Raw genomic sequence first — 24,788 nt, forward strand, 5'->3', positions numbered from 1 at the left:
ATGTATGCAAAGGTAAAAGCTTTTTGATAGCTCTTAATGTGAATGGAAATTCAAGTGTAGTCATCCTTTTTAATGTACCACTCAATCAAATCTCTTTGCATTTTGCCTTCAGTCTAAGTGAGTAATTAGTGCTAAAATTACTTGACATACTCTTCTTTCTGTTAAGGGCTTTTTGGTTTTGTTTTCTATTCCTTTTCAGTAAGAGGCCTGTTAATGAGAGGAGAGACCATTTTCAGGGCTTACTCAAGGTCATGTGTATCTTTTGAAGCTTGGGATTTCCAGTCTAATACCAGGTTTAAAAAATAACTGTATTTGATAAATGTTTCAGTGCTGATGCTCTTGCTGCAAACCTATTTGGTAGCAACTTTTTCAAGGAGTTACCTTAAGTTATTTTTTCATAACCAGTTGTAATGGGGTTGTGTCTTGTGAAATAGCTTGCTGGAAGCAACAATTGGAATTGTTGCTACTGAATTGGAATATGGCAATTCACTATTGGAATGTGGCAAAAGACAGTCTACTTTATACAAGCAACAAATAGGCTAAATGACAGAACCCTAGGGGAACACTTCCATATTGCTGCTGTACTAATGGATACCTAGCTGCCCAGACTGATGCCTAAACCTTTTTCTATTTGCAGCTGTATGTAAACAAGGATGTAACTTGCTCCATGGGGGTTGCAGTACACCTGGGGAATGCAAGTAAGTCTGCATGCTTGAGTATCTTTTTTTGAGTACTGATCTTTCTAGTATTTTCTGTGTATGTTGCTACTTTTAAAAAGTCTACTTTCAAATGGAAAAAATTCTATGCAAAAACAGGGATGGAAATAAATCTGAAGTAGATTTCACATGTGTAAGAACTGCATGTACTTCATACTGTTTTGCAATCATTCTATTTTTTGCATGTATAGGACTGTACAGATTTGCTTCATGTAATCCAAAACTATGCCTTTATCAGATGAGAATAATATGTTTTTTCTTTTTTTTTCTTTTTAAAATCCTTAGGAGCTCTGGTATCTATGTACTACTTGTTCCCCTCAAATAAAAAGGGGAACTTGCTCATTGGACTGTATGACTAGGAAATGCTCACTGTGCTAGAACACTCAATATGTGTATTTGATCACCAAAGAATAGTAAACTTAGCTTTTCCAAGAAGAAAGTTGTGTGAGTTTTTTTGGTTTTGTTTTGTTGTGTTTTTTTTTTTGTGGTAGTGGAGACAACAGTAGTCACCCCAACCTAAACATTCAACCCCAAGTGAATGTTTTTTGGTCCCTAAATCCAAGAGAACAGTCCGAAATGTTCCCTTAACTTTGTAGCCTCTGTGGTAGAAAGAAGAGTTGATTGTTTCCTTCTAAAAGTTCAGGCAGCCAATGCAGGAGGTCAAGAGGAAATGGGTGTTATTTTTACACTGGCTGTTGATGAAATGGGACAGGTCTGCTTGCAAGGTTGGGATCCTCTCCTCTGTAAGTTCTGGAGTTTAATTGTGGTCAGAGTTTTATGCATTGTTGTAAGAGTAGATTTGTGCAGTGGTTCCTTTGTAAGCTGTATTGAATCTGCTTGCTTGGGATGATGTGAATCTGAACTGGCTGCCAGGACACGAGAGCTGACAAATACTATTTGTGGCAAGCTGTGATAGTTTAAGGCAATTCTGCTTCATCCTCCTATTAGTAACTACTACAGCCATCGTGGAAGTGGCAGAAAGAGGTAGGTTGCTTAGCTCTGCTGGGCTTAGAGCTAAGCTGGGGTTGAAGTGCCAGTTTGTGAGCTGTGGCAGCTGACATGCAAACAAGTCCTATCCTGCTAGAGAGCCTGAAGTTTCTGACAGTGGAGTATGGAAGGTAACAAAGTCCTAAATCACTGCACCACAGAGTGGTCTCTTACCACCCTGAAATTTCCATCAGATGCTGTTGACTTGGTGTAAGTGTGGTGTTTCAGTGCATGTGCAGTTTCACTTCTGAAGAGCTATAAAACCTCCCTTAAAAGATTTTTTTCAAGGTAAATGTTTGAACCATGGCTTCCCTTTTTAAGAAAGAATATTTCTATTTAATGTTATTTGGGATCTTTTCATATCATTAAATATTTTGCTTGTCATTTCCAAGTATTGTGTGCCCCTACTGCTGTTAGTGATTCTTTTTTTTTTTTGAGTTACGAGTAGAGATCGTGGTTGAGAGCTGGGCCACTATCACTTCTGCCTGAGTAAGGAGTACTCCTTCCCTTGAGCCTTCCAAGAACACATTTTTCCTCTTGTGAACCTATTCTAATGAATTTTGATTCATATAAGGGTTTCTGTAGTCCTGTAGGTATCAAAGGAGCGTCCTAGGATCCTGTGAATGTTTGCTTTTCAAGTGCAAGGAGCCTTTGAATAAAGGTGAAAAAGCAACAGGCTTAAGCAAATGCAAAACAGTACCCTCTTTTGGGGGGTGAGAGGGCGTGGTGCAGTTGCCTTCTTAGCTTTCATTTCTCTGTGATATCAGCTATATCTGGGAAGACACAAGTTGGAGAGAAGTGAAGGTTTAAAGGGAATACAAAACCTTTGAAGACTGAGGTACCTTTTTTAAGGTGTGTGTCAATAGGTAGTCTTATACAAGCAAAGCCTTTCCTTACAGCATGTTACTGATGTGAAGAAGCATCGAGTGTTATAAGTGTAGGTGTCCTCCTTCTAACGTGCCCAGCTAAATAAAGCTCACAAAAGTAGCACTGAGTCTATTGAAGGACTCTGACCAGAAATATTACTATTTTGTTGGATGGATTCTCTCATCTGAAAGAAAGCACTGGGAGAAGGAATAAGGGATGTAATGTTTCAGATGGGTTATATGCCATTTGCCTTGTTTCTTAATGTCTGTCTGAAGTGGTAGATCTCGGATCAGCAGGTTGAAGGAAAACAATGGCTTTTCTGTGTATAGCTACTCTATCTTGAGTATTGCAGAAGGTTCTCGGGTACCTCTTTAAATGTGATTTGTTAGCTTGAGCTTGTTCACACAGATATCTTCAGCTTGTGTAATAGTTATTAGCCTACATTAGAAATGTTGCTTTTAACCCAGATGGATAATACTTTCTGTAGAAAAATGGTGCTGAACTAAAAATAAGCAAGTCTTACAGACATGACCTTTATCTTCAGCAGTACAAAGGAAGCTGTTATTTAAAAGAAACTACTATGTTTGGTGCTATTGAATTATAATCTAGATTCCTTCGTCCTGGTTTTTGGACAGTTGCCACTGTCATTTAACAGGTGAAAACAATGTCCTTATTTTAATTCAGAAGGAAAATGAAAATGTGAGAAAAACATGGGTGTGAGATGTATGGAAATCTACGGGTGCCAATAGCTACTTGGTTGCCAAAATCTGCAGTGGCTTTTATAAATAGAAAACTTGGAAAATGGTTTCCATCTTCAACTTGTATGAACATGCAGATAACTTAGGCAATGGCTCTGAAGGCTTCAGCCTAACCCTCATAGCAAGGATCTCCATGCTTTGATGTTCCAAAGTCATTTAGAGCTGTTCTTGGATTAAATGTTATACTAAAAACAGGTCTTAAAGGTAGCTAAACGACTGCAGACTGTTAATAAAGGATATGCCATTAGTGATAACTGTACATTATCTGTTGGGCAAGTTCATGTACCCCTTTTTTTGAGGAAGTTAGTTTGCCATTTTTTTTGTTGAGCTTTCATCAAAGAAATGGAAAATAAGTAGGGGATATCCTAATGTCTCAAAATGACCTGATGTGGGAAAAGACTTTGTGGTATGGCTGGGCCTAGGTGATAGGTTTTTTTTGTCATTGTGGAGGCAGTTCAGAAAAAGTAATAACTTACTGAATAATAAGCAAAATTATGTCCTTGAGGAAAGCAAAAGCAATGTAGCAGGATCTCGCAAAGATGGGATACTGCAGTCATCTTAAAAAAAACAAAGCAACTTTTATCCATATCTAGGCTCAAAGTATTTGGCCACTGTAATGTCTTTTTTTTTTTTTTTTGATTAGCCTGCAGTGGTAGACCAAATGGTCTTACTGATTGACTTCACCAGCCCAAAGTCAAAGGAAGGACTGTCAAAGAAGCAGCAGTGCAAGCCACAATTGGTGGTTTTTGTATGTTTTTGCATCATTTGAAGTACTTTGTTAAATTCTATTAAACTGTCTAGAGAAGAATGAAGTTTGTTCTAATGGCTTATAACTGGCTTAGGCTCAATCACCTTATGAAGCTATCAAAGTGAATATAGAGAAACCACAATCTCCTTCCTTGATTAAAAACCGCTGGCTTGAGTATGTTTGGTACCACTCATAAACTGTCAGTAGGCTTTTCCTGTTGCCTTTGAATGTTTGAATTTATCGTTCAAAGCAAGTCAAAAGGGGTCAAATCCCTAACACTGCTTAGCTTGTGTTCAGCTTCTGGAGCTATGGTAGGACCTAGGTTAAGTCCTGGGAAATGCAAGTCTTACTTCACACAACTGTGACGCAAAGATTTCTTTAGAATGTGTAGACTAACTGAAACGAATTAGAAATGGGATTGTTACTAGTACTTTAATGTGAATTCGTGCAAGGTGAACAAAGCAAGCGTGCAGTTTTTAAAACTTTATATGAATTGTTTAATCTGTGTGCTTTGGACTGTCTTACTCTAGAATTACTTTTGAACTACATGTGACAAAATTTTGGCTTTACGATGTTGATGACTGTCTTTATTTTATCACGTATCTTATGTTTGTCCTGTTGAAACAGACTTCTCAAACTTCCTGTTCAGTGCCATGCCTTTTGTAGTTCTTGTATTCCACTTCATCCCTGCTTGCAAGGCTGATTTCTTGTGTTCAGCAGTGCCTGTGGGTGCTGTATGCCTCTCCCAAGTGGTTTTGCTCCCTTTATCTGTCACTATAAGGGCCAGAACCTGCTCAACTATTATTCAATACTTTCTTTATAGAGATGCAGGAACAAAAGCCTGAGTTGCAAAATGAGATACAACTACCTGGAGTGTTGGGTGTGTAATAGTATTCTAGAGATCCTTTCTTAAATGTTAAAGGCTTGCATAGTCTCCCTATCCTTTTCAGTTAGGAGACCTACCACTATCACTAATCTCTTGCTTATGTTTTCATGATGGTTGGATGGATAACATAGTTAACATCAACATTTGGGATGTCTGCCTAAACTTGAAAAGAAAAAAAAAGGCAGGTGGATTCTTGTAAACTCGTTCTTGGGTACAAGGAGATCTGGTAAGGTATCTCAAAGCAGGTTGTTATTGAAAGATCGTGGAGGACTAGAATAAGATCGTAGAGGACTGAAGAAAGACGGAAATGCAATGCCTGCTTCTACAAATGGGGAGAGGGTAAGAGATGGGGAACTTCCATACAGTTCAGAAGTTCCTGTATGAAGGAAATCTCAAAAGAACATTGAAACAGGTATACCACTTCTAAACATCCAGAAAATATTTACAGATGAGTTCCTGGCTAACCAGGACTTGTCAAGAGCAGATCTAAGTGATATGGCTTCCTTCCACACAGTTGTTCCAGAATGGTGTTATGATAAATCTCATAAGCTGCTCTGAACAGTAAACTAGAAAGTCTTGTTTGAGCAGTGTGCTGGCTGCTGCAACATCTGACCATTTCAACTAGTTATGGTCCCTAAAGAGCATAGGGCTATTGTTTGGCCCAGCAGGAATGCTCTTGGTACCAGTACCTGGACATCTTCTCCTGCTTCCTCTTTGATGCAAGGTATTGTATCATGGCTTCAAGTTTCAAAGAACTTGCAAAATTATTACAATTGCTGTATGTCTCTCCATATAAGTTCTCTTCCCTGTTATCATAACCAGTATGCTTTTATTACATTTGTTTTATGTCCTAGTGGTAAGCCGCCTGGGATTGTTGGCAAGTGTTTCACAAGTAGACATACTAAATTAGGAAAAAAAAATGCCATGTTTTGTTTCCCTATTGGTCAAGGAACTGAGGCATACTCTGCATTCACTTCCTTGGATGGTTAGTGGGTAGAAAGGCACAGAATATATCCTAAAGGTGGATGCTGATTCCAGAAGAATGTGAGCAGATGTACAGGAAGTAAAAACATGTAGTACTTTAACCTGTGTCTACAACAGTAAGTAGTGCAGACAAATTGGAACAGTAGATCAAAGCAGCATTGAGAAGCCAATATCCATACTAAAAACACTTTTTTTTTTTAAATTTTAGACTAGCTCTAGTCTGTTCTTGTGGACAGAATGCCTGTTTGCAGATGGAACACATTAGGTATGCTCCTGGTATACATTGTCTTACATTAACCTTAGTTTAACCTAAAAGGAATCCAATTCCTTTGTTCCAAAACAGCTCTGTGATGTGAACCAACACATAAACAGGAATGATCAGGCAGTGCACTCAAAAAGCATGTTCCTGGTGTGAACTAATGCAAATATAGACACACCCTTAGAGACACTTACTGCAAGTTAACTGAGCAACATTTCCCCCTATGTTCTGGGTAAACAATTTTGAACCATCCCCTCTATCAACTCCTTCACAAAGCTCTAAATAAAATACTGGAGTGAGAAGGTTAACTTTCAATGACTTCCTTTATTAGAGGAGAAAAAAGTTTGTAAAGGTTTGCATCTTTTGGTCTAATAAGAATGCTGGGAATGAGAGGAAAAGATGACGAGTTTTCAGGTAATTGAATTATTTGAGTTCATTAATGAGCATCTTTTCCTTCCCTATTCACAAAATCATCATGCCTATTTCAAAGGTAGGAAGGTGGCAAAAGCACTTCTGTGACAAATCTCAGCGAGTGAGTACCATACCACCTATAACACTGAATCCGGATGCTCAGAATCGTAGGATTGCCTAACAGCTAGACCATATTGCTGCCTGCTATGCAACAATTAATCTCTTAAAAGATTAAACAGACTTTCTTATAGTTATTTTAAGTAAATAACTAATATAAAGCTATTGTTCTGGCCTATGCAATGCCATCCTGTTCATGTCATTACAAATTTAGTGGTTTTCCATTTAAGAGGGTTATTTCTCCCCCACCCCTGAATGATGCATTTTGCTTCTGCTCTTAATGTCACTGTTTTGCTTCGTTTTCCTGTGTTGAGTGTTTTGGCCACAGCTTCCAACTGAAATATGAGTGGGAGAAACTCCCTCTAAAAAGCCTGCTTAAAAAATGATGCATAAATATGGCACAGTGATCTTCACTTCAGCTTTGTAGTATGTGCAAAATACCAGTAAGGTGTAAACTTGTAATTAAAGGCTCACACCACATTGCCTATATCCTCCCTAGGATTTTTAGTTTATTTTTAGGCCCCGTATTTTGACCTAGACTTGAGAAGTAGGTTGGTTTTGATGTCTTTCACATTGGTGATTTAGGTGTACTTGTGCATTAATTGCTGACAAAGCTCTGTAGCTAGGTGTAGAACATAATTTATTTAGGTATCCTTTCATTCTCGTATGTTATGAGCCTTTTCATAAGGTTAACCAGAGTAGATTAGTGATTGGATGAGACCTGCAATATGAAGTTTTTCAGATGAACTTCCCACACAGAAAGTTCAGGATTCTCAAATAACCAGAAGTGATTGAACCAGGAGAATAAACATGTGTGAGGATAGTACAAAACAGCTGGGTTGATACTGACTGCTTGAGAGCACCCTAGCTTTTTGGTATGTAACAGGTGTCTTCCTTTTGGATAAGGAGGAGTTAATCATGCAAGTTGCTGAGAGATCGTGGTTTACAGACCATCAGGATCTGGGTACCTGTCTTTGTCTTTCTACATCACTTCTGTAACTGCCATAGTAGGTTTTATCATAAAATCACGGAGTTTAGAAAGTGCCACAGACTGCCCAGAGGAGATCTAGTTAGACCAAATTGCTGTGGACCTTGTCCTCATAAATAATGTATCTGTTTACATACAGTGACATGGGATCTTTTGAACACCTTGTGCCATCTGATTCGGAAATGCTCTATTTAAACCTAGCTTTCACTAAGGAATTATAAAACAAACATCCTCAGAGGAAGGCAAAGACTAGTTTCAGCTTTTTCCTTAATTATAATTGTTTCAGAAGAACATAGGGAAAGCATAGTTCTGTAGAAAAATCTCTACTTGTTTGAACTTGAACAGTTTAGCTTTTTTTTAATAGCCCCAGGAAAAGCAAACACACCAGATTTTCTATTTCTTTTTCCTTTCCCCACTCCTCCCCACCCCTTGCCACTCTGTCTCCTGCCTCTGAGTACATAGGTATCTTCAAACTGTGCATAATGATGGGTACTTCTGTAGGGTTCCTTGATACTAAATGGAAGCTTTAAACACATTGAGATTTACAGTAGAAAGTCTTTCTTCCTTGATATGGAATTTAACTGTTTGAAGCCCCACTTAGTTATTATAACTAAGTATACACTATGAGTTGAATTATTGTGGCTTTATCTACTTGTCAGTGATAACAGTAGTTTTCCTGTGCAGTTGCAGTTTCTATAATCTCAAGACTGAAATGTTATCTAGAAACTTTGCTAATGTTAACTCCTGCCACCTCCCCTTCCTCCAGCCTTGTATTTAAATTCTCATTTTCTATTGCTACCAGATTCTCACCTAAGGAAAATGGAGGCTGTGAAGCATGTCTGTAGACTTATCAAGATCTTTTCTGCAAGTTCTTGGTTTCAAGATAACTACCAATTGCAGTCTCTCTGTTAATCCTGACCTGAAGGGACGCCTTGGTCTGGGAGCAGATGCCTGTACTTCAACCTTCCATCAGGAAGTTACTAAACTGTAACAATCTATTTATGGTAGCTTCTTTTGTACTGCTAATAACCCAGCAAGGGCTAAGATTAAGCCAGCCCTGATTTTTGTTTTGCGTGTGTTTGGTTGTAAAGACAAGTTAGAGCTGATGAAGTCAGCAGAGGGGAAGGACAAAGGAAGCAGAATCTTGATTCCAATAAGAATTTTCTTTGTCTTTTGAACAATGGGAATCCTTATGAATTCTCTAAATTTGGCTTTTTTTTATTTATTCAGATGTGAAAAATGTAGGATTGCAGAGACTTCCAACAAATTATTCTCAACTGGGGGGAGGGGGGAGCAGGGAAGAATTAACTTTAGCTCACCATTAAACTGCGCTAGCAATTTTCTTTTGGCTTTTACACAAGTGGTTGTTACTTAAAGGAATTTGGGGGGGGGGGGGGTGTTGTGGTGGTTTTTTTTGTTTGTTTTTATAGGTGATGTTGCTTTTGTATCTGTACCTTTTGGGCTTCTCATAGTGGATCATTAACCTTTTTTCATCCTTGTGTTATGGCTTGATATTTTTCTCATAAATGACATGTCCATTTCTGATTCAATTTCACTTTATTGAGCACATCTTGCTCTAGGGGTGAGCTGAGATCCATGTAAACATTTATCTTTTTTAGAAGGAAGTGGAATTAAAGCTGCTCTAGCACCTGCTAATGTAGGATGCAACCAGACTTCCTGTTCAAGAGGAAATCCTAATTTACTCTTCCTTGTAAACCGAAGGCTGATCAGCTTACCACATAGTAACCTTTTGACTTGTAAACACTGTGTTCCTTTGGACTGCTTTTAGTCTCTACAAATTATTTCCCTCGGGTTTGGTGGTAACTTTAGCAGTAAAATTTGACTGTGAATATCTTGAAAAAGCAGCAACCTTTTTCTGCTGTACTGATTTTAATGTAGTCAAGCATACCTACAAACTCAAGTAGGTGCTTAAGATGCCTTCAAGTTCTAAGAGGGTGGCTTTATTTCTCTTAATGCAGTGTTAAACAAAGAAACTTGTTATCCATTGGGTATAGAAAAGAAACTGAGTTATTGTGATTATTTGCTTTGTGATGCAGACTTTAGGCCCTTGAAAATGCTTGTTTTATGTGTGTGGGGAGTTGGCTCTAGCTAGATCAGTCATGGTGAATCACTGGCAATAGTGCCAGGTTTGGCATGGATGGAGATTTGGGCTGGGGCCAGTGAAGTGAGTTACAGTGCTTTATTTATTGTTTTTTTTACCAGCCCCTGAAAAGACTTTTCTGTCCTTGAGGAGGAAGGAAGAGATAAAATTTAGCAGGAGCAGTATTTGTTTCCTCTTACTGCTAATACAGCAAAAGAAAGCTGCTTCTGAAATACATACATTTGCCAGGCTTATGATAGCCTTGCTTAGATGAGTGAGTGGAGGCCTCTGGACTTAGGTACACAGCTGAGGCTCTCCTTAGGGATCCTGCAGCTGTGAGGTTTTGAATGAGGAACAGGTACTGTGACTAAGAACTCAAAGTAGTTCTAGAACTTCATATAAAAAATAGTCTTGCAAAGATCTACATAAAGATTCTTTCTACCTATGTAAATAGTAGAAATTTAAATAATATGCTGCCAGCATAACCTATTCTATTCCTCTGGGGATTGATACAGCTTACTGAAATGGTGGAAGAGGACTGATTGACAAGGAACCAAGACTCCTTGTTTATACTACGTTTCCTGGTCTTCTCTTACCACACCCCAAAGACTCAAGAATTTATTTTATGTTCTTTTGATGGTATTCAAAGCACGTTGATAATAGAATAGTGGTGTTAAATTGAAAAAAGTAGTTTCCTTTCTAAAGCTAGAAAGCCCCTAGGCATTAGGACTCCACTGGCATGCATGTGCCCAGCTCACTTTCAGTGTGTTTTTATACATCTCTTTGTTGCTAGTACGACTCTTAAATTTTTATAAGAAATACTCTTGAAATAACAGACAGAGTGTTTTTTTTTGTTGGCCTAAAAGAGCAACCTTACTGTTTCTTTTTGATTAAAATGTGTGTGACATAGATGATTAAAAAAAGAAAAAAAGCATTAGCCTATGACCTTTTATTTTTCTTTTTTTTAAAGTTCAGATTTTAACACTTTTCTTGTAGCATAAACAGTTGCTTTTCTTAGCAGAATTCTGTGACAGGTAACATAAAGATATTGGTCTCTGAAGAAATCTTGTGACAAAATTTCAACTCCATTTAAAACAAATGAATTATTAATGGCTTTTGTTTCTGTTCTCTCTCCTCCTTTCTCCAAAGAGCACCCTTTTCATAATGTCACTAGAGAACACTGATGATATAATAGGATAAATCTGTAAAAAGTGTTCTCTTGAGAAACTAAGTTCTGAGAAAATTGACAAGGCAGCTGCATCTCTGGCTGCCCTGGTCTTTTAAGACTGTAGCACTCCAGAACAAACTAGATAATATCTTGAAAGGTATCTTCATAGAAAGAAAAAGCTACAGTGCTTGATGCAGTAAGCCAGCAGTGTCCTTTTGAAAAGTAACTTCAACTTTTTAATACCAATCACAATTTTTATCCTAGTGTGAGATGATTATGTGAAGATGGGACTTCTTGTGAAAGAACAACTAATTTATATACAGGTCTCATAATGCATAGTGCTTGGTGGTGTTTGTTGCCATGGTGTGTAATACAGTTGAGCAAGATGAGTTCCAGTAAGGATATTCAACAGGACTAGTATGTCCTAAACAGGAAAAATAAAGTTTTGTTATCTGTTGCACATTGAACAGTTGACCTTGTTCTTGAGAATGGTAAGTGTAGTGTTCTAAATACCTGTAACGCTGATAATTAAGCATCATGTTGCTAACTTTTAACATGTGAACTTACATCTTAGGTGTCATTATGGTTGGCAAGGACAGTTCTGTGATGAGTGTGTCCGCTACCCAGGCTGTGCTCATGGGAGCTGTAATGAACCATGGCAGTGTAATTGTGAAACCAACTGGGGTGGCCTGCTCTGTAACAAAGGTACTTAACATTAATGTACAGGAAAAATAAGTAAAGTTGCATGATTAACTGATAACTCATTAACCTCTTTTTTTCCTGCTAGTGTGCAACTACCTGAGTATTTCTGTGCCTAATTCTTCTATGGCAGATAGTGCCTAAACATCGTAAGTATAGGAAGTTTAAGAGAAAAGGCTTGGAATGGTCCCGACTCTTCTAACTCACGCAGCTGTCTCTTGCTCATCCTTCCCTGTTCTGTGGATAGTAACAAGATGGCAGGCTAGCTAACGGAATATGGGGATGACATGGGTGAATGATGTTCAAGCCAGAAAGGCATCTGTGTGTCTGACTAGTGATTAAAATGGTGAGATTTGTGTTCCCTGTTGATTGACACTTTTCTCTGTCCAGATCTGAATTACTGTGGAAATCACCATCCCTGCCTGAATGGTGGAACCTGTATGAATACTGAACCAGATGAATATCGCTGTGCTTGCCCAGATGGCTACTCTGGAAAGAACTGCGAAATTGGTACTTCTGGATATTGCATGTATCCTCAGAAATCTGAAACTGATTTAGGCATGGCTACGTTCTAGTTAGCCAGGTGTCACTTTTGTATGCTCATTGTTGCATTTTTTTTTTGTAGAGTGGAGGAACTGTTTTCTCCTTTCCAAAAGCTAGCGTGGTTTCTGAGAGGGGAAGTGGGGGAAAAGGGTGGCATTCAACTTGTCCTGTCAACTTGATTGTTACTTTGTGTGACGCTGGGGATATGCCAGCTCTATTTCTCCTGTCTAGTGCCTTAGGCTGGCTATTCAAAAAACTACTGAAGACAACAGAAATGCTGCAACATTCCCTTGGATTTACATAAGACTGAGACTATTTCTTCCTTTTGGCTTCTTCATTTCCTTAATCCAAGCATGCAACTGGGCTATAGCCTCATGGAAATGGCTTACAGGTGCACTTTTCCCTGTTAGCTTTCTCCCTCCTACCCATTTTCTTCTGGCTTGCTTGCAAATGTGCATCTTATACAAACTGGTGACTAAGGAAGGTAGTAGCAATGGACACTTCAGTTTTAACTGTGGTGTGGGGTTTTGGCCCAATTTTTAGCTGCCTGAATGTGGTGACTACCCTTTTTGATTTTGTGAAACTTGATTTTTGAAATTATCTTTTAATATGGGACTCCTAGTACATTTGGATTAGTGGTACAGATGTTAACTACTGTGGAAATGTGTTCAAGCCCTGCTGCAGAGTCACCTTGAGCAGTCTAAATGGAAAGTTAAGTGTATTCCCTGCTCCCATTGGCAAAAGGGAGGAAAGCATTTAATCCATATTTCTGATGAAGTATGCCTTCTTGACAAGAGTGTAACAGATCTGTACCTAGCCAATGTGAAAACTGCTTTCTATCTTAAGATAGTGTATTGTTTTTCTCATGTGTATCTGTGTATGTGATACACAAAGACCAAAATTTTCATGTACTGGAGACTATTACGGTATTTAGAGACTTTTCCTGACTGTTCTGTCTCTAGAGATAAAGGAGCAGGTGTGCAATTTTTCTTTCCTATTTGGCTTTAAAGATTTGATGTTTGGGGAAAAATGAAAACTTTCAGTTCAACTTTTTCACCTGTGGTATTCAGTTGGGTGTTCTTCAGTAACTTTTTTTGCAGTGATGGATTGTTAAATCCTTTTTTAAAATGTGATAATCCCAGTCTTCTCACTTTGAATTTTGCTATTCCTTGATATAGTTACAAGTGTAGATGGAAAGAACCCATTTTTTTTTTCTTTAACTTAACTGTTTGGCCTTAAGTTCACTAAACTATTATTAGCAGAAGATTGTCACATTTCTCGGGAGGTAGATCTTCTTTGAACTTCTATAAAGTGCTAAGTGGTATTAATGATACTGTCAAAACTTGAATTTTGCTTCAGTTGGTAGAATGTGATGCAAAGTTTTGGTTACAATGGATGAAATCTTGTCTTAGCTTGCCCCAGAAGTTGTGGGGAAGCACTTTAGCTCTCCAGATGAGGAGGCAGTGATAAAGGGAGGCATACATTTGCTGAGTTCTATACTGATTATTAGCCGTGGAGTAGTATATGAGCTGCTTTAGGTACTAGTACCTAACATCCTAGACAATGTAAATTCAATTTGTGAACTAGATAACATCCCTGAAAGAAAGATTACAAAATATAAATGGTAGCAACAATCAGAAAGTCTTGCCTAGTGAGATGATTTTCTACATTCCAAAAGCTTCCTTGGCTTCTGAGAGGGGAAAATATCAAAAATGATGGCATACAACTTGTCCCTCTTCAACTTAATTGTTGCTTAGTGCAGCTTCTGCAAGTGTTACAGCCCTACATGGAGTGACAACAAGCAGTGCTGCTTACAATTGCAAGTAGCTCTATAATTTGCTGTTTCCAAGGTACAGTGTTAGAATGAAGCTAACCAGATCTTTGATAAACTACTACTACTGTTCAGAATTCTGCATAGAGCATATCTGTTTTGTCTCACTGAAGGGGAAAAAAAAGTGCTGGAGCACCCTGGAGGTGGAAGTGTGTGGCTGGAAGCAGTAGATTAATGGGGAACTTCTATAGCTCTTGGGATATTGAGATATGAGTGACTTGTCTGCCTTCAGGCTTTCTAGTCAGTAGATATGAAGGATGGTACACCTTCAGTAAAATTCTGCTTCGGTCTCTGACTGGGAATCTTACTCTTTGTAGCTGAGAGAGGGAGGCTTCAAACTTCTATACAGGCACCGCTACTGCTCATGCTCTTGGTCACTTTAATCAGAATGCAACTGCAAACTATGTAAGTTCTCCTTAAGTGATATTGGAAAAGTATTTAGCAAGAATTTCTTTCCCTCTTTCTTCCCAGCGGAGCATGCTTGCGTGTCTAATCCCTGTGCTAATGGTGGAATTTGTCACGAAATTTCATCAGGCTTCAAGTGTCACTGCCCATCAGGATGGAGCGGACCAACATGTGCTATTGGTGGGTATGCATTTACTGATGACTGACCTGTTGGATTGGAAGGGTTGGTACAGCTTACTTGATAATCATGCTCTGTGGGTGTGGAATTTGATGATAGTCTTTTACCTCCCCTGTCTTTTAACATCTGTGCATTGGTAGCCTCTGAAAAAATTAATGGTACTGTGCAGCCAGCAGTATCTATTTGATGCAGTTGAGATGTACAGGTTATCAAAAGCATAACTGGACCATATACAAAGAAATGTCCTGTTACCAAAGCCTGTAGGACAACTTCTCACTCTAGCTGGTCCAAAGCAAAATAGAGAATGGATTTGTTTTAAGAGCTATAAGTGTGAACGTGAAAGGTTCTCCCCTCTTAAAGTAGTGGAAGAGTTCAATACTCACTTAAATGCTCAAGTATCTGGTTTGGAAGACAGGGAAGTGGTTGAAATGTATTATGAACCTGTGCAATTGGTTTGCATATTGCCTGTGATTTGGAACACAGGATTTTTATCCATTTTTCAACAACAATTATCCTCCCCCCAAAAAAAAGCCAACACTGGCTAAACTTGTGTAATGATCTAGGAACATAGGACTTTCAGTGAAATGTGTTAATCATCGGCAGATTAACTGAATCATCTTGCTATTTGCAGTTAGAAAATTTCAGAGTTCCTCTCTCCCCTATCAAAGATGTGAGAAGAGCCTAAGTAAAAATTAGGTTAATGTTAGTCTGTTCCTAAGCTTATTTGTTCATACATTCTCCCCCTTCATCTCAAAGTAACTTAAAAAAAAAAACCCTGAGGTTAAGCCAAATTTTAAACCATATAATGGAAGGCACACTTTGACTTTCCAGATATTGATGAATGTGCATCTAACCCTTGTGCTCAAGGAGGGACCTGTATTGATGGTGTTAATGCATTTGAGTGTATATGTCCACAACAGTGGATTGGAGCAACATGTCAGCTTGGTAAGTAGTTATCTTGTAAAATTTTCAAGACCACTGGAGATTATTCCTAACTAATGAATAACTCTGTTTAAGTGTGTTTCTTATACGATATTTATTGAAGAAAACATGGAAGATGTGTGTTGCCATTGGTATCTTAGCTCTTTTTTAGTAGATCTTAAAGCCAGAGATTCCAAGTGAACCTGTAACTTTTTAAGCCCCAACTTAAGCTTACTTGTAATAGTTCTTCTAGAATGCCCAATAACTTTTCTGTTTCAAAATATGGCATTGGTGATGGTAGCTCCTTCTTCATGGTGGCAGAACAGTGACTATAAGCTTATGGAGGCGAGGAAGGGATTTGCCCTGACTAACATTACCTTTTTGAGTTTTGGCAAAGGGAAGAGTAAGATAACATGCATGTGCTACTATAGACAAGCGTGCATTAAAAAGCTAAAAATCTGTGGTATATAAATGGCTCTAGTGCCCTACCAATGTATAATATGAGCTTCTGATGCTTGGATTGCATGGAAACTTTGCTTGGTGCTGTGGTAATCTGTTTCTGGGTTTATTCTTTATTCTCTTCTTTCACAGATGCTAATGAGTGTGAGGGGAAACCCTGTGTTAATGCTTACTCTTGCAAAAATCTCATTGGTGGATATTACTGTGACTGCATTCCAGGATGGACAGGAGTAAATTGTCATATCAGTTAGTATTTCTTTAGTGTATATATATTGACTATAGGATGCTTTATTTCTTAAAAAAGGTTTTATGATGACTGATAGTATACATACTTGTACAAGAAAATATAGCTGTTTTCAGGATTTTCCTAACTTCAGTGATGTAAATTGAAAATACTGTTTATTTTAAATTTATTTAGACGTGCAATTGGTATTAAAATGAGCTTAGATACACACCTACATAACTAATAAATCTCTCCCTACTCACTCATCCCTGATTCTGAATGATATCATGTACTGATTCAATTTAATATACTTCATAGCTAAACTGTTAGATACGAAATTAGCTGATGGCATTTGATTTAGTTTCTATTGCACTGTAATACTTGTAAAACATGCTTTCCATTGAAACGTCTAGAAAAATTCTTTCTAAAAAACCTTTGTTCTGCATTTTTATGCTAGACATATATTTTACGGCTTAGTCTTCCAGTATAAATTCTAATGCTTTGCATATTTTATCCATAGATATTAATGACTGTCATGGACAATGTCAACATGGAGGGACTTGTAAGGTAACTCTTGTTTATTACATGTCATGTTGAAAATAAATCTTGTTATGGCTAGTTATGAATTGTATAGTTTGCAATTACAGGTTGGTTAAATGTTATAGTGTTGCACTTGCAGGCTCTGGCATCATTTCATGAGATTTTATGTGGTGCTATTGCTGTTCCAAACTTGATTTCTGTGTGCAAGTTTTAGCAAAAGTAGAAAGATTTGTTTATTGATTTTTTTTTTTTTTTTTTTTTCTCTCCTCCCCTCTGTGAAGGATGAAGTGAATGGTTACCATTGCTTATGCCCTCGGGGTTTCACAGGAAAAAACTGTGAGACAGAAACAAATGAGTGTGAAAGCAATCCGTGCCAAAATGGAGGCCGTTGCAAAGACCTGGTGAATGGATTCAGTTGTCTGTGTTCACAGGGCTTCTCAGGAGTCTTCTGTGAGGTGAGGGCAGTGGTGACATTACTGCAATCTTTTCATGGACTGAATTCTTGAAACAAACATATCTCCAGGTTTAAATGAGAGTAACCCAAGGCTAAAGCATTACTGACTAACGTAGCAGTTACTTGGCACTGTTAATAAGCAAATTTCTTGTGCAGTGCTGTCACAGTAGCTATAACACTTGAATTTGTGGCAAGGCATTGCACACAGGTGTTGGCTCTCCTGAATGTTTTAAGACTGCAAGTATTCCTTAAGCTTGAAACATTTTCCTTTGCAATTTTCAAGACCCATGTCCTTCTATGCTAGAATGTTTTAGGACTTCATCTTAATAACTCTGAAGTACATAATTGAGATACATTTCATGTAATTCTACTGTTGTTAGTAGCAGTATCTGTATAATTAAAGGCAGGCAGATACGCCTTTGAGATAGTTTTGGGAACGTGTAGTTCTAGTGCTTAAATAAGGATTCAGATCTGAAATACTGAAATGCTAGCGATAATTTATGAAGTACTTCAGGATATTGAAGATCTACCTCTTTCTAGGGAGGACCTTGGACTTGCCATTTACAATTATATTGCCCTAAGTATGTATTTTCTGGCTTTCGCTGATAGTCAAATTCATGTAAGAGTTATGGTTAGCAAGGCAGGGTCAACTGGAGGCATTGGATTAGAATTTGGTTGGATTTGCTCCAGAATTTTTCATGGAGGACATCAAAGTGAGCTCCTTTAAATGCTGAAGTAATTTTATTCTGCATTTGCATCATTAAAGAAACAATGCACTCCTTTTATTCAAAATTTAAAAGGTTTGCAGACAGCGACCAGTTTAATAAAACTGGTGCAGTACCTAATAGCTCATGTACCATTTCTACACAAGTATTGTAGCTTGATTGCTCTACTCCTGGCTGATTCATACCATACTGTGTAATTAGTTTTGCAAATCTGTTTGAATAATAGGGGGGAGTTGGCTGCTTGCCTTGTGTGTTGCAGGAAATATCTACCATTGATTCCAGATGCTAAAGTACGAGCTACTGCACTTGCATTGGGAAGGGGAAATTTACACTAATGGAAGGAAACAAATGGAGACATCTGATAGAGGAGATCTGAGAATCTTTCTCAGACCTTAGCTATTTTTCTGTAGTTTGCTTTGAATGTTCCATATGAGAGCACGAAATAGCTTGCTGAAAAGCTCTCTATTGCAGCTGGAATTGTACATGCTCCTCTGAATTAAGTACGTAATACCATTTGCGTTCCTTCTGTTTTGGTTAAATTTGAATTTTTCTCCTATTCAACTACAGAACTACTAAAAATAGTGACCAAATCCATTATTGGACTTAATTTCATAAGGTTGAGAAAGATGTCTTTCTCACAAGAGAGATGTGAAGAGGGAAAAATTCACTTGAAGGGAGGAAAGCAATCCTTGAGAATAACAATGTGGAGGAAAGACACTGTGATGTAACAATATCCCTTTTGGGGATGCTTTGTGTATTTTGAGGCCAATTTAGGGCATCACCTATCAGTGATCTTGTATGTCGATCTAAGATGTAGAAGAAGCAGAATTGCTTTGCTACAGATATCTGTCTGTGTTAAGGGCTATATTGTGAAAGCTAAGTTTAAACTCTGCTTTTTTGAATCAGATGATAGAAGTGTTCAAAATATACCTAGTATTTCTGTGTGAATTGGCATGGTGATAGAATTTTTAAGAATAAGGCCCAGAGCAGCTTGGTCTAACTAGACCAACTTTGAGCAGGAGGTGGGAGCAGCTGACCTCTAGAGGTCCCTTCCAAGCAATGTGGTTCTATAATAAATTCTATGGGTTGATTGAGATGGGAATAGAAGTTGCTCTAGAGAATAGAATAATAGAATTTTTTTTTTAAGGTTCTATGTATTTTAAGTGTCTTGCAGACACAAAGTTGACAAGTGCACTGTTATTTAACTTGCTTTATAGCACTCTACTATGTGGTTGTAAAGGACAGAGAAGTGGCTTATGATGCAGAATAGTCACCGTAAGATGTCTCTTAATGGCTTGTTCTTTGCTAAGTTATTGCAAATTTGCTTATTCAACCTTCTGCAAAGGAATATCTTTTTAGCAGTGTCAGAAGTGCTTTGTGTTAGGATTGACTGAAATAACCTGAAGTTTCTCTCTGTGTTGCATGATGGAATGCAATTTATATGATTCTAAAACTTGAGGTTCCTTGTAAATTAGCTTCATCTGTGTCTTTGGCAACACAGATAATGCTGCTTACTCCTGGGAAATGAAGCAGCTGCTGCTATGCTAACTATGGTATCTCTTACAGATGGATATTGATTTCTGTGAACCTAACCCTTGCCAGAATGGGGCTAAATGCTATGATCTGGGAGGAGATTATTACTGTGCCTGCCCTGATGACTATGACGGAAAGAACTGTTCTCATCTCAAGGACCACTGCAAGAACAATTCTTGTAAAGGTACCTGCTGTTGTCCAGAAACTTGTCTTAATGGTGGTACATTAAAAAAAAGTAGTATTTCTGGAAATAGTGTAAATGCAGAAGCATTATTATTGTACTCACTTGGACTTTGTGAAATAGTGAGGCAGTGACAAGAAATGCTTGTAACCTCCTTATGTATAAAGAGGTAGAGGGTAACTTACAGTTAACATAACTTTTAAATTGTGATTAGTCATCATTTTTGATAACTCTTTAAAAACTAAAAACTGACTAGTGATGCAGATTATTAGTCTGATGATAAACTTCTCATTCTCAGTAATAGACAGCTGTACAATAGAAGTCTTCACTAATGCTACCCAAGAAGGAATCCGTTTCATTTCATCTAATGTTTGTGGGCCTCATGGACAGTGTATTAGTCAGCCAGGAGGGAATTTTACTTGTGCCTGTGAAAGAGGTTTTACTGGAATATACTGTCATGAAAGTAAGTAGTAGTTTCTTCTGAATTATTTTGTTGCTCTAAAACTTCTTTAAAGTTTTTGTTATGAAGCTTTAAAACATAAAACGTGGAGATTTTACTGAAGTTACATAGAGCATTGTTTCAGGTTTACTGCTTGAAATCTAGTTTCTTCTGGTAAGAGTTGTCTCTGTTGTAGTTCACGCTTCCTCTGTGAAAGAAAACTGGTTTTAGTCCAGCTTCAATGTGAGTGTGTCTGTACCCACTACCTTTATGTACAGTCTCAGAAGCAGCCATGGATTTCTCCAAAGCAGGGATGATAAAGAAGGGACAGACACATTGACAGCACAACTTAGGAGCATGTGTATTGCTGTTCCAGGTATTTTTTTTGAACACCTGGATATTTTTGCCAGGTAAACTTAATGCTCTGGTTTGACTTGCTGCATGAGACAATACATCTAGAAACCTTACCAGGCTTGAACACAGATGTTTGAGCCCTTCTTATGTATGTGCAAATGGAGTATAACTCTGTGCTGCTTTTCCTAGAGACACAAGTGTAGATCACTCTTCTAGGTAGGTGAAGACAGCCTTGAGCAATAATTGTTGACTTTTTGTCATAGATATCAATGATTGTCTTGGGAAACCTTGCAAGAATGGTGGGACATGCATTGATGAAGTTGATTCATTTAGATGTTTCTGCTCAAGTGGCTGGGAAGGAGAATTGTGTGACACAAGTGAGTACTGCTAAGCTATTACTGCTTTGTAACAGTTAGTGATGGTTGGTACATGTTTAATAATTATGGGGCTGTTTCTCTGTTCTATAAATACAATCCACCCTGTGTTGTTTGCAAAAGTATTTTCAAGAAGATTTTTGGGTAGCAGCTAAGAAAGGCTCAGATCTTTTAATGGGACTGTAATCTGATTCTTTGGTATAGTACGGGATATATCTCAGGAGGAGAGAACTTCTTTTTCTTCTGAGGACAGGCAAAAATGAATATATACTGTTAGGGCGTCTACTCACTGTATTGCTTTTATTGCTATAAGCATATGTACTTCTTAGTACTTCCTATATATAAGTTTGTCCCTTACCCAATCTACTCATACACAATAGTTTCCAAATGTGAAAAGCTTTTTAGCTTTAAACCAGTGTAAGCTATAATGTGCTTCCACCTTACTGAAGGAATTTAGACATTTAATATCTATTCCTTTAGTAAGAAAAGAACTGCTGAAGCCTGAATTTTTACTCAATGAATATCATGAGTCAGTGTTTTGTATTCTGGGTTTAGTGGGAGCAGGCCTTTATTCTTGCTGCCCTGACTTGAGATGTATTGGGCCTTAGTTGACAAAGAAGTATACTAGGCCAATTCATGGTTAAGTTACCTTGGACAAAACTGCAGTTGGTTCTTTTTCTATTCTCAGTGAAGGCCCTTCTAAAACATGACAGCAAGGACTTGCTGAGACTTAGTATAGGACATGTGCCAATTGAGATGTGAAATAAAGACTGAGAAGCTTTTGGCAGCTGTCACTGTCAAGAGCTTTTTGTGTGGTCTAGATGAAGTTTGGTCTGGAATAATTATGTTCTATCTATTAAAACGTTTGTCTCAAGTGAAAAGAATTTCCTCTAAAATTTGTGTATGTATGTTTAATGTGTGTACACACACACATATACGTGTGTGTATATATATATGGTTAAGCCATCTAATGGCTTTAGCTCCCTGTATTTTGAGACATAAAGCAGAAGAGGGAGCCTTAATTGGGGCTCCTTTTCAGGACATTGTGGTCCCTACTAGAAATTTTTCTCTTTGGAAAAATGAAACTACTTCAGTGCTCTACTTAGAAGCCATACTGCATGATATTTTTTCTCTTAAGCTGCCAGAAAATCTTTCATAATTCATGTTGTTCTCTATTCAATCAGCTTTTTCCATTGCTTAAATAAAGACAACCCCATAACTACTAGGAACGCTGTCTTCCTAAATAGTACACAATTTATTTACTTTATAAAGAAGTATTTTACACTTTGTTGTGTCCTTGGGTAGGCTAGATAATCTAATTTGAATAACTCTTTTTCTAGATTTCAATGACTGTTCTCCTAACCCATGTCACAACGGTGGCCGATGCATTGATTTGGTAAATGACTTCTATTGTGAGTGTAAGAATGACTGGAAAGGCAAAACTTGCCATTCACGTACGTGTTCTTTACTTTGATCTTTAGTTTACCCAAACATTTGTTTTCTTTCTTCTCATGAGACTAGAGTTCCTGAAATTTAAAATGAAACAATTGCAGTGAAATAATAGGCGTATTTTCATTACCTCTTCCAGTTTCCCAGCAACAAAATGGAACATTTAAAAAACATATCCCTTCATGTAGTGAAATAGTGTTGTAAGAGATGCCCTTAGATTCTGCTCTTTTGGTTGTTTACTGTAATACAGCAAGGGGAACTATGCATTTCTAGAACTGTTGTATTTAAATATGAAGTCTTAGAGACTAATTAAGTCTAAGTCTTAGAGAGCTAATTTTGTGATTAAAAAGTACCTGGTCTTAAAATCCAGCAAGACCAATGGAAATCAGCCTGAAGTCATATGTTCATGAAGGGCACATCCTGCCTGGACAACCTGATCTCCTTCTATGACCAGGTGACCCGCCTAGTGGATGAGGGAAAGGCTGTGGATGTTGTCTACCTGCACTTTAGTAAGGACTTTGACACTATCTCCCACAGCATTCTCCTGGAGAAACTGGTGGCTCATGGCTTAGACAGGTGTACTCTTTGCTGGGTAAAAATAATGGCTGGATGGCCAAGCCCAGAGAGTTGTGGTGAATGGAGTTAAATCCAGTTGGCAGCTGGTTGCAAGCAGTGTTCCCCAGGGCTCAGTTTTGGGGCCAATCTTGTTCAATATATTTTATTGATGATCTGGATGAGGGGATCGAGTGCTCCCTCAGTAAGTTTGCAGATGACACCAAGTTGGGCAGGAGTGTTGAGCTGCTCAAGGGTAGGAAAGCTCTGCAGAGGGATCTGGACAGACTGGATTGATGGGCTGAGGTCAGTTGTATGAGGTTCAACAGGACCAAGTGCTGGGTCCTGCACTTCAGTCACAACAACCCCATGCAACAGTACAGGCTTGGGGAGGAGCGGCTGGAGAGCTGCTGGGTAGAAAAGGACCTGGGGGTGCTGGTTGACAGCCAGCTGAACATGAGCCAGCAGTAGGCCCAGATGGCCAAGCAGGCCAACAGTGTCCTGGCCTGTATCAGAAATAGTGTGGCCAGCAGGAGTAGGGAAGTGATTCTGCCCCTGTATTTGGCACTGGTGAGGCCACACCTCGAATCCTGTGTTCAGTTTTGGGCCCCTCACTACAAGAAGGACATTGAGTTGCTGGAATGTGTCCAGAGAAGGGCAACGAAGCTGGTGAGGAGTCTGGAGCACAAGTCTTATGAGGAATGGCTGAGGGATCTGGGGTTGTTCAGTCTGGAGAAGAGGAGGCTGAGGGGAGACCTTACCACACTCTACAATTACCTGAAAGGAGGTTGTGGTGAGGGGGTTGTAGGTCTCTCTTCCCAAGTAACTAGTGATAGGATGAGGAAATGGCCTCGAGTTGCGCCAGGGGAGGTTTAGACTGAGTATTAGGAAAAATTTCTTCACCAAGAGGGTGGTCAAGTATTGGAACGGGCTGCCCAGGGAGGTGGTGGAGTCACCATCTCTGGAAGTATTCAAAAAACATGTGGATGTGGCATTTTGGGACATGGTTTAGTGGGCATGGTGGTGTTGGGTTGAAGGTTGGGCTTGATGATCTTAAAGGTCTTTTCCAACCTTAATGATTCTATGATTCTAAATTAAAACTCTTTTATTGTGATGTATAGGTGAATACCAATGTGATGCGAATACTTGTAGCAATGGTGGAACATGCTATGATGATGGAGATACATTCCGCTGTTCATGTCCTCCAGAATGGACAGGAAGTACTTGCAACACTGGTAAGATTTTTAAATCATCTACAGATAAAGCCAGGAGAAGTGTTTAAATAATACTTAACTGTTAGAATAGTGTGCCTATTTACTAGCTCACTAGTTCAAAGCTGTTCCAGTTGGCTGATGACAGAGTAATTTCTTCCATTCATCTCACATGATACCAATTTTTAGGAAGCTGTTCTTTGCAGGCTGCTTACATGGTCCTTTACATAGCTCTTCCTAAGCACATTTGGAACACTTGGACTTGTGTCTTGACCTATCTATTAGTCTTTAGAGACCCTGTGTAAAGGTATTCTTGGGAGCTTAGTCCCCCATTTTGCTTGAAGGTTCATAACGTGAATAAGTTTGTGATGAAGAGGTGTACGAGCAGACATACTTGGGGAAGAATGAAATGAAGTGGTTCTTCCTAGGTGATTTGCAGGGCTACTGCCTGCTGTAGGGGACTACTCTTGATCTTTTGAGGGATTGAATGTAGTCTCCATGATGCATTTTTCTGATTATGAAACTTCCATTAGGACCAAGAAATTGTATGAAAGTAATTTAGCATAGTTTTTCTACTTTTTTAGATACAATTGTGGCACTTGATCAAACTTTGAACTTTAAATACTAGTATTTTATTAAGTAGCACATGTCATGACTTGGGTAACTCACTGCCAAAGCAGGAATTTAGCAATACTTGAAGGAAGTTTACACGGACGGGGAGAAAAAA

General features: G+C 38.4%; 1 protein-coding gene across 2 annotated transcripts in view; it reads left to right on the plus strand.

The window, feature by feature from the left end:
• JAG2 (jagged canonical Notch ligand 2) overlaps window positions 1-24,788 on the plus strand; it is a gene marked incomplete at both ends in the record, with an annotated part of 71,714 nt that overhangs the window by 34,639 nt on the left and 12,287 nt on the right. Inside the window, 13 exons of one of the 2 annotated variants that reach the window (XM_082000726.1) lie at window positions 638-698; window positions 11,565-11,695; window positions 12,080-12,199; window positions 14,535-14,648; window positions 15,478-15,591; window positions 16,159-16,272; window positions 16,770-16,816; window positions 17,071-17,244; window positions 19,535-19,685; window positions 19,981-20,145; window positions 20,739-20,852; window positions 22,190-22,303; window positions 23,972-24,085. In XM_082000726.1, the coding sequence (XP_081856852.1) occupies window positions 638-698; window positions 11,565-11,695; window positions 12,080-12,199; window positions 14,535-14,648; window positions 15,478-15,591; window positions 16,159-16,272; window positions 16,770-16,816; window positions 17,071-17,244; window positions 19,535-19,685; window positions 19,981-20,145; window positions 20,739-20,852; window positions 22,190-22,303; window positions 23,972-24,085 (1,533 nt within the window). The remainder of the gene's footprint in view (window positions 1-637; window positions 699-11,564; window positions 11,696-12,079; window positions 12,200-14,534; window positions 14,649-15,477; window positions 15,592-16,158; window positions 16,273-16,769; window positions 16,817-17,070; window positions 17,245-19,534; window positions 19,686-19,980; window positions 20,146-20,738; window positions 20,853-22,189; window positions 22,304-23,971; window positions 24,086-24,788) is intronic. The other variant, XM_082000727.1, reaches the window with a different exon arrangement.

The sequence above is a fragment of the Phaethon aethereus genome (assembly GCF_964289735.1).
Source record: "Phaethon aethereus genome assembly, chromosome: 5".
NCBI lineage: Eukaryota > Metazoa > Chordata > Aves > Phaethontiformes > Phaethontidae > Phaethon > Phaethon aethereus.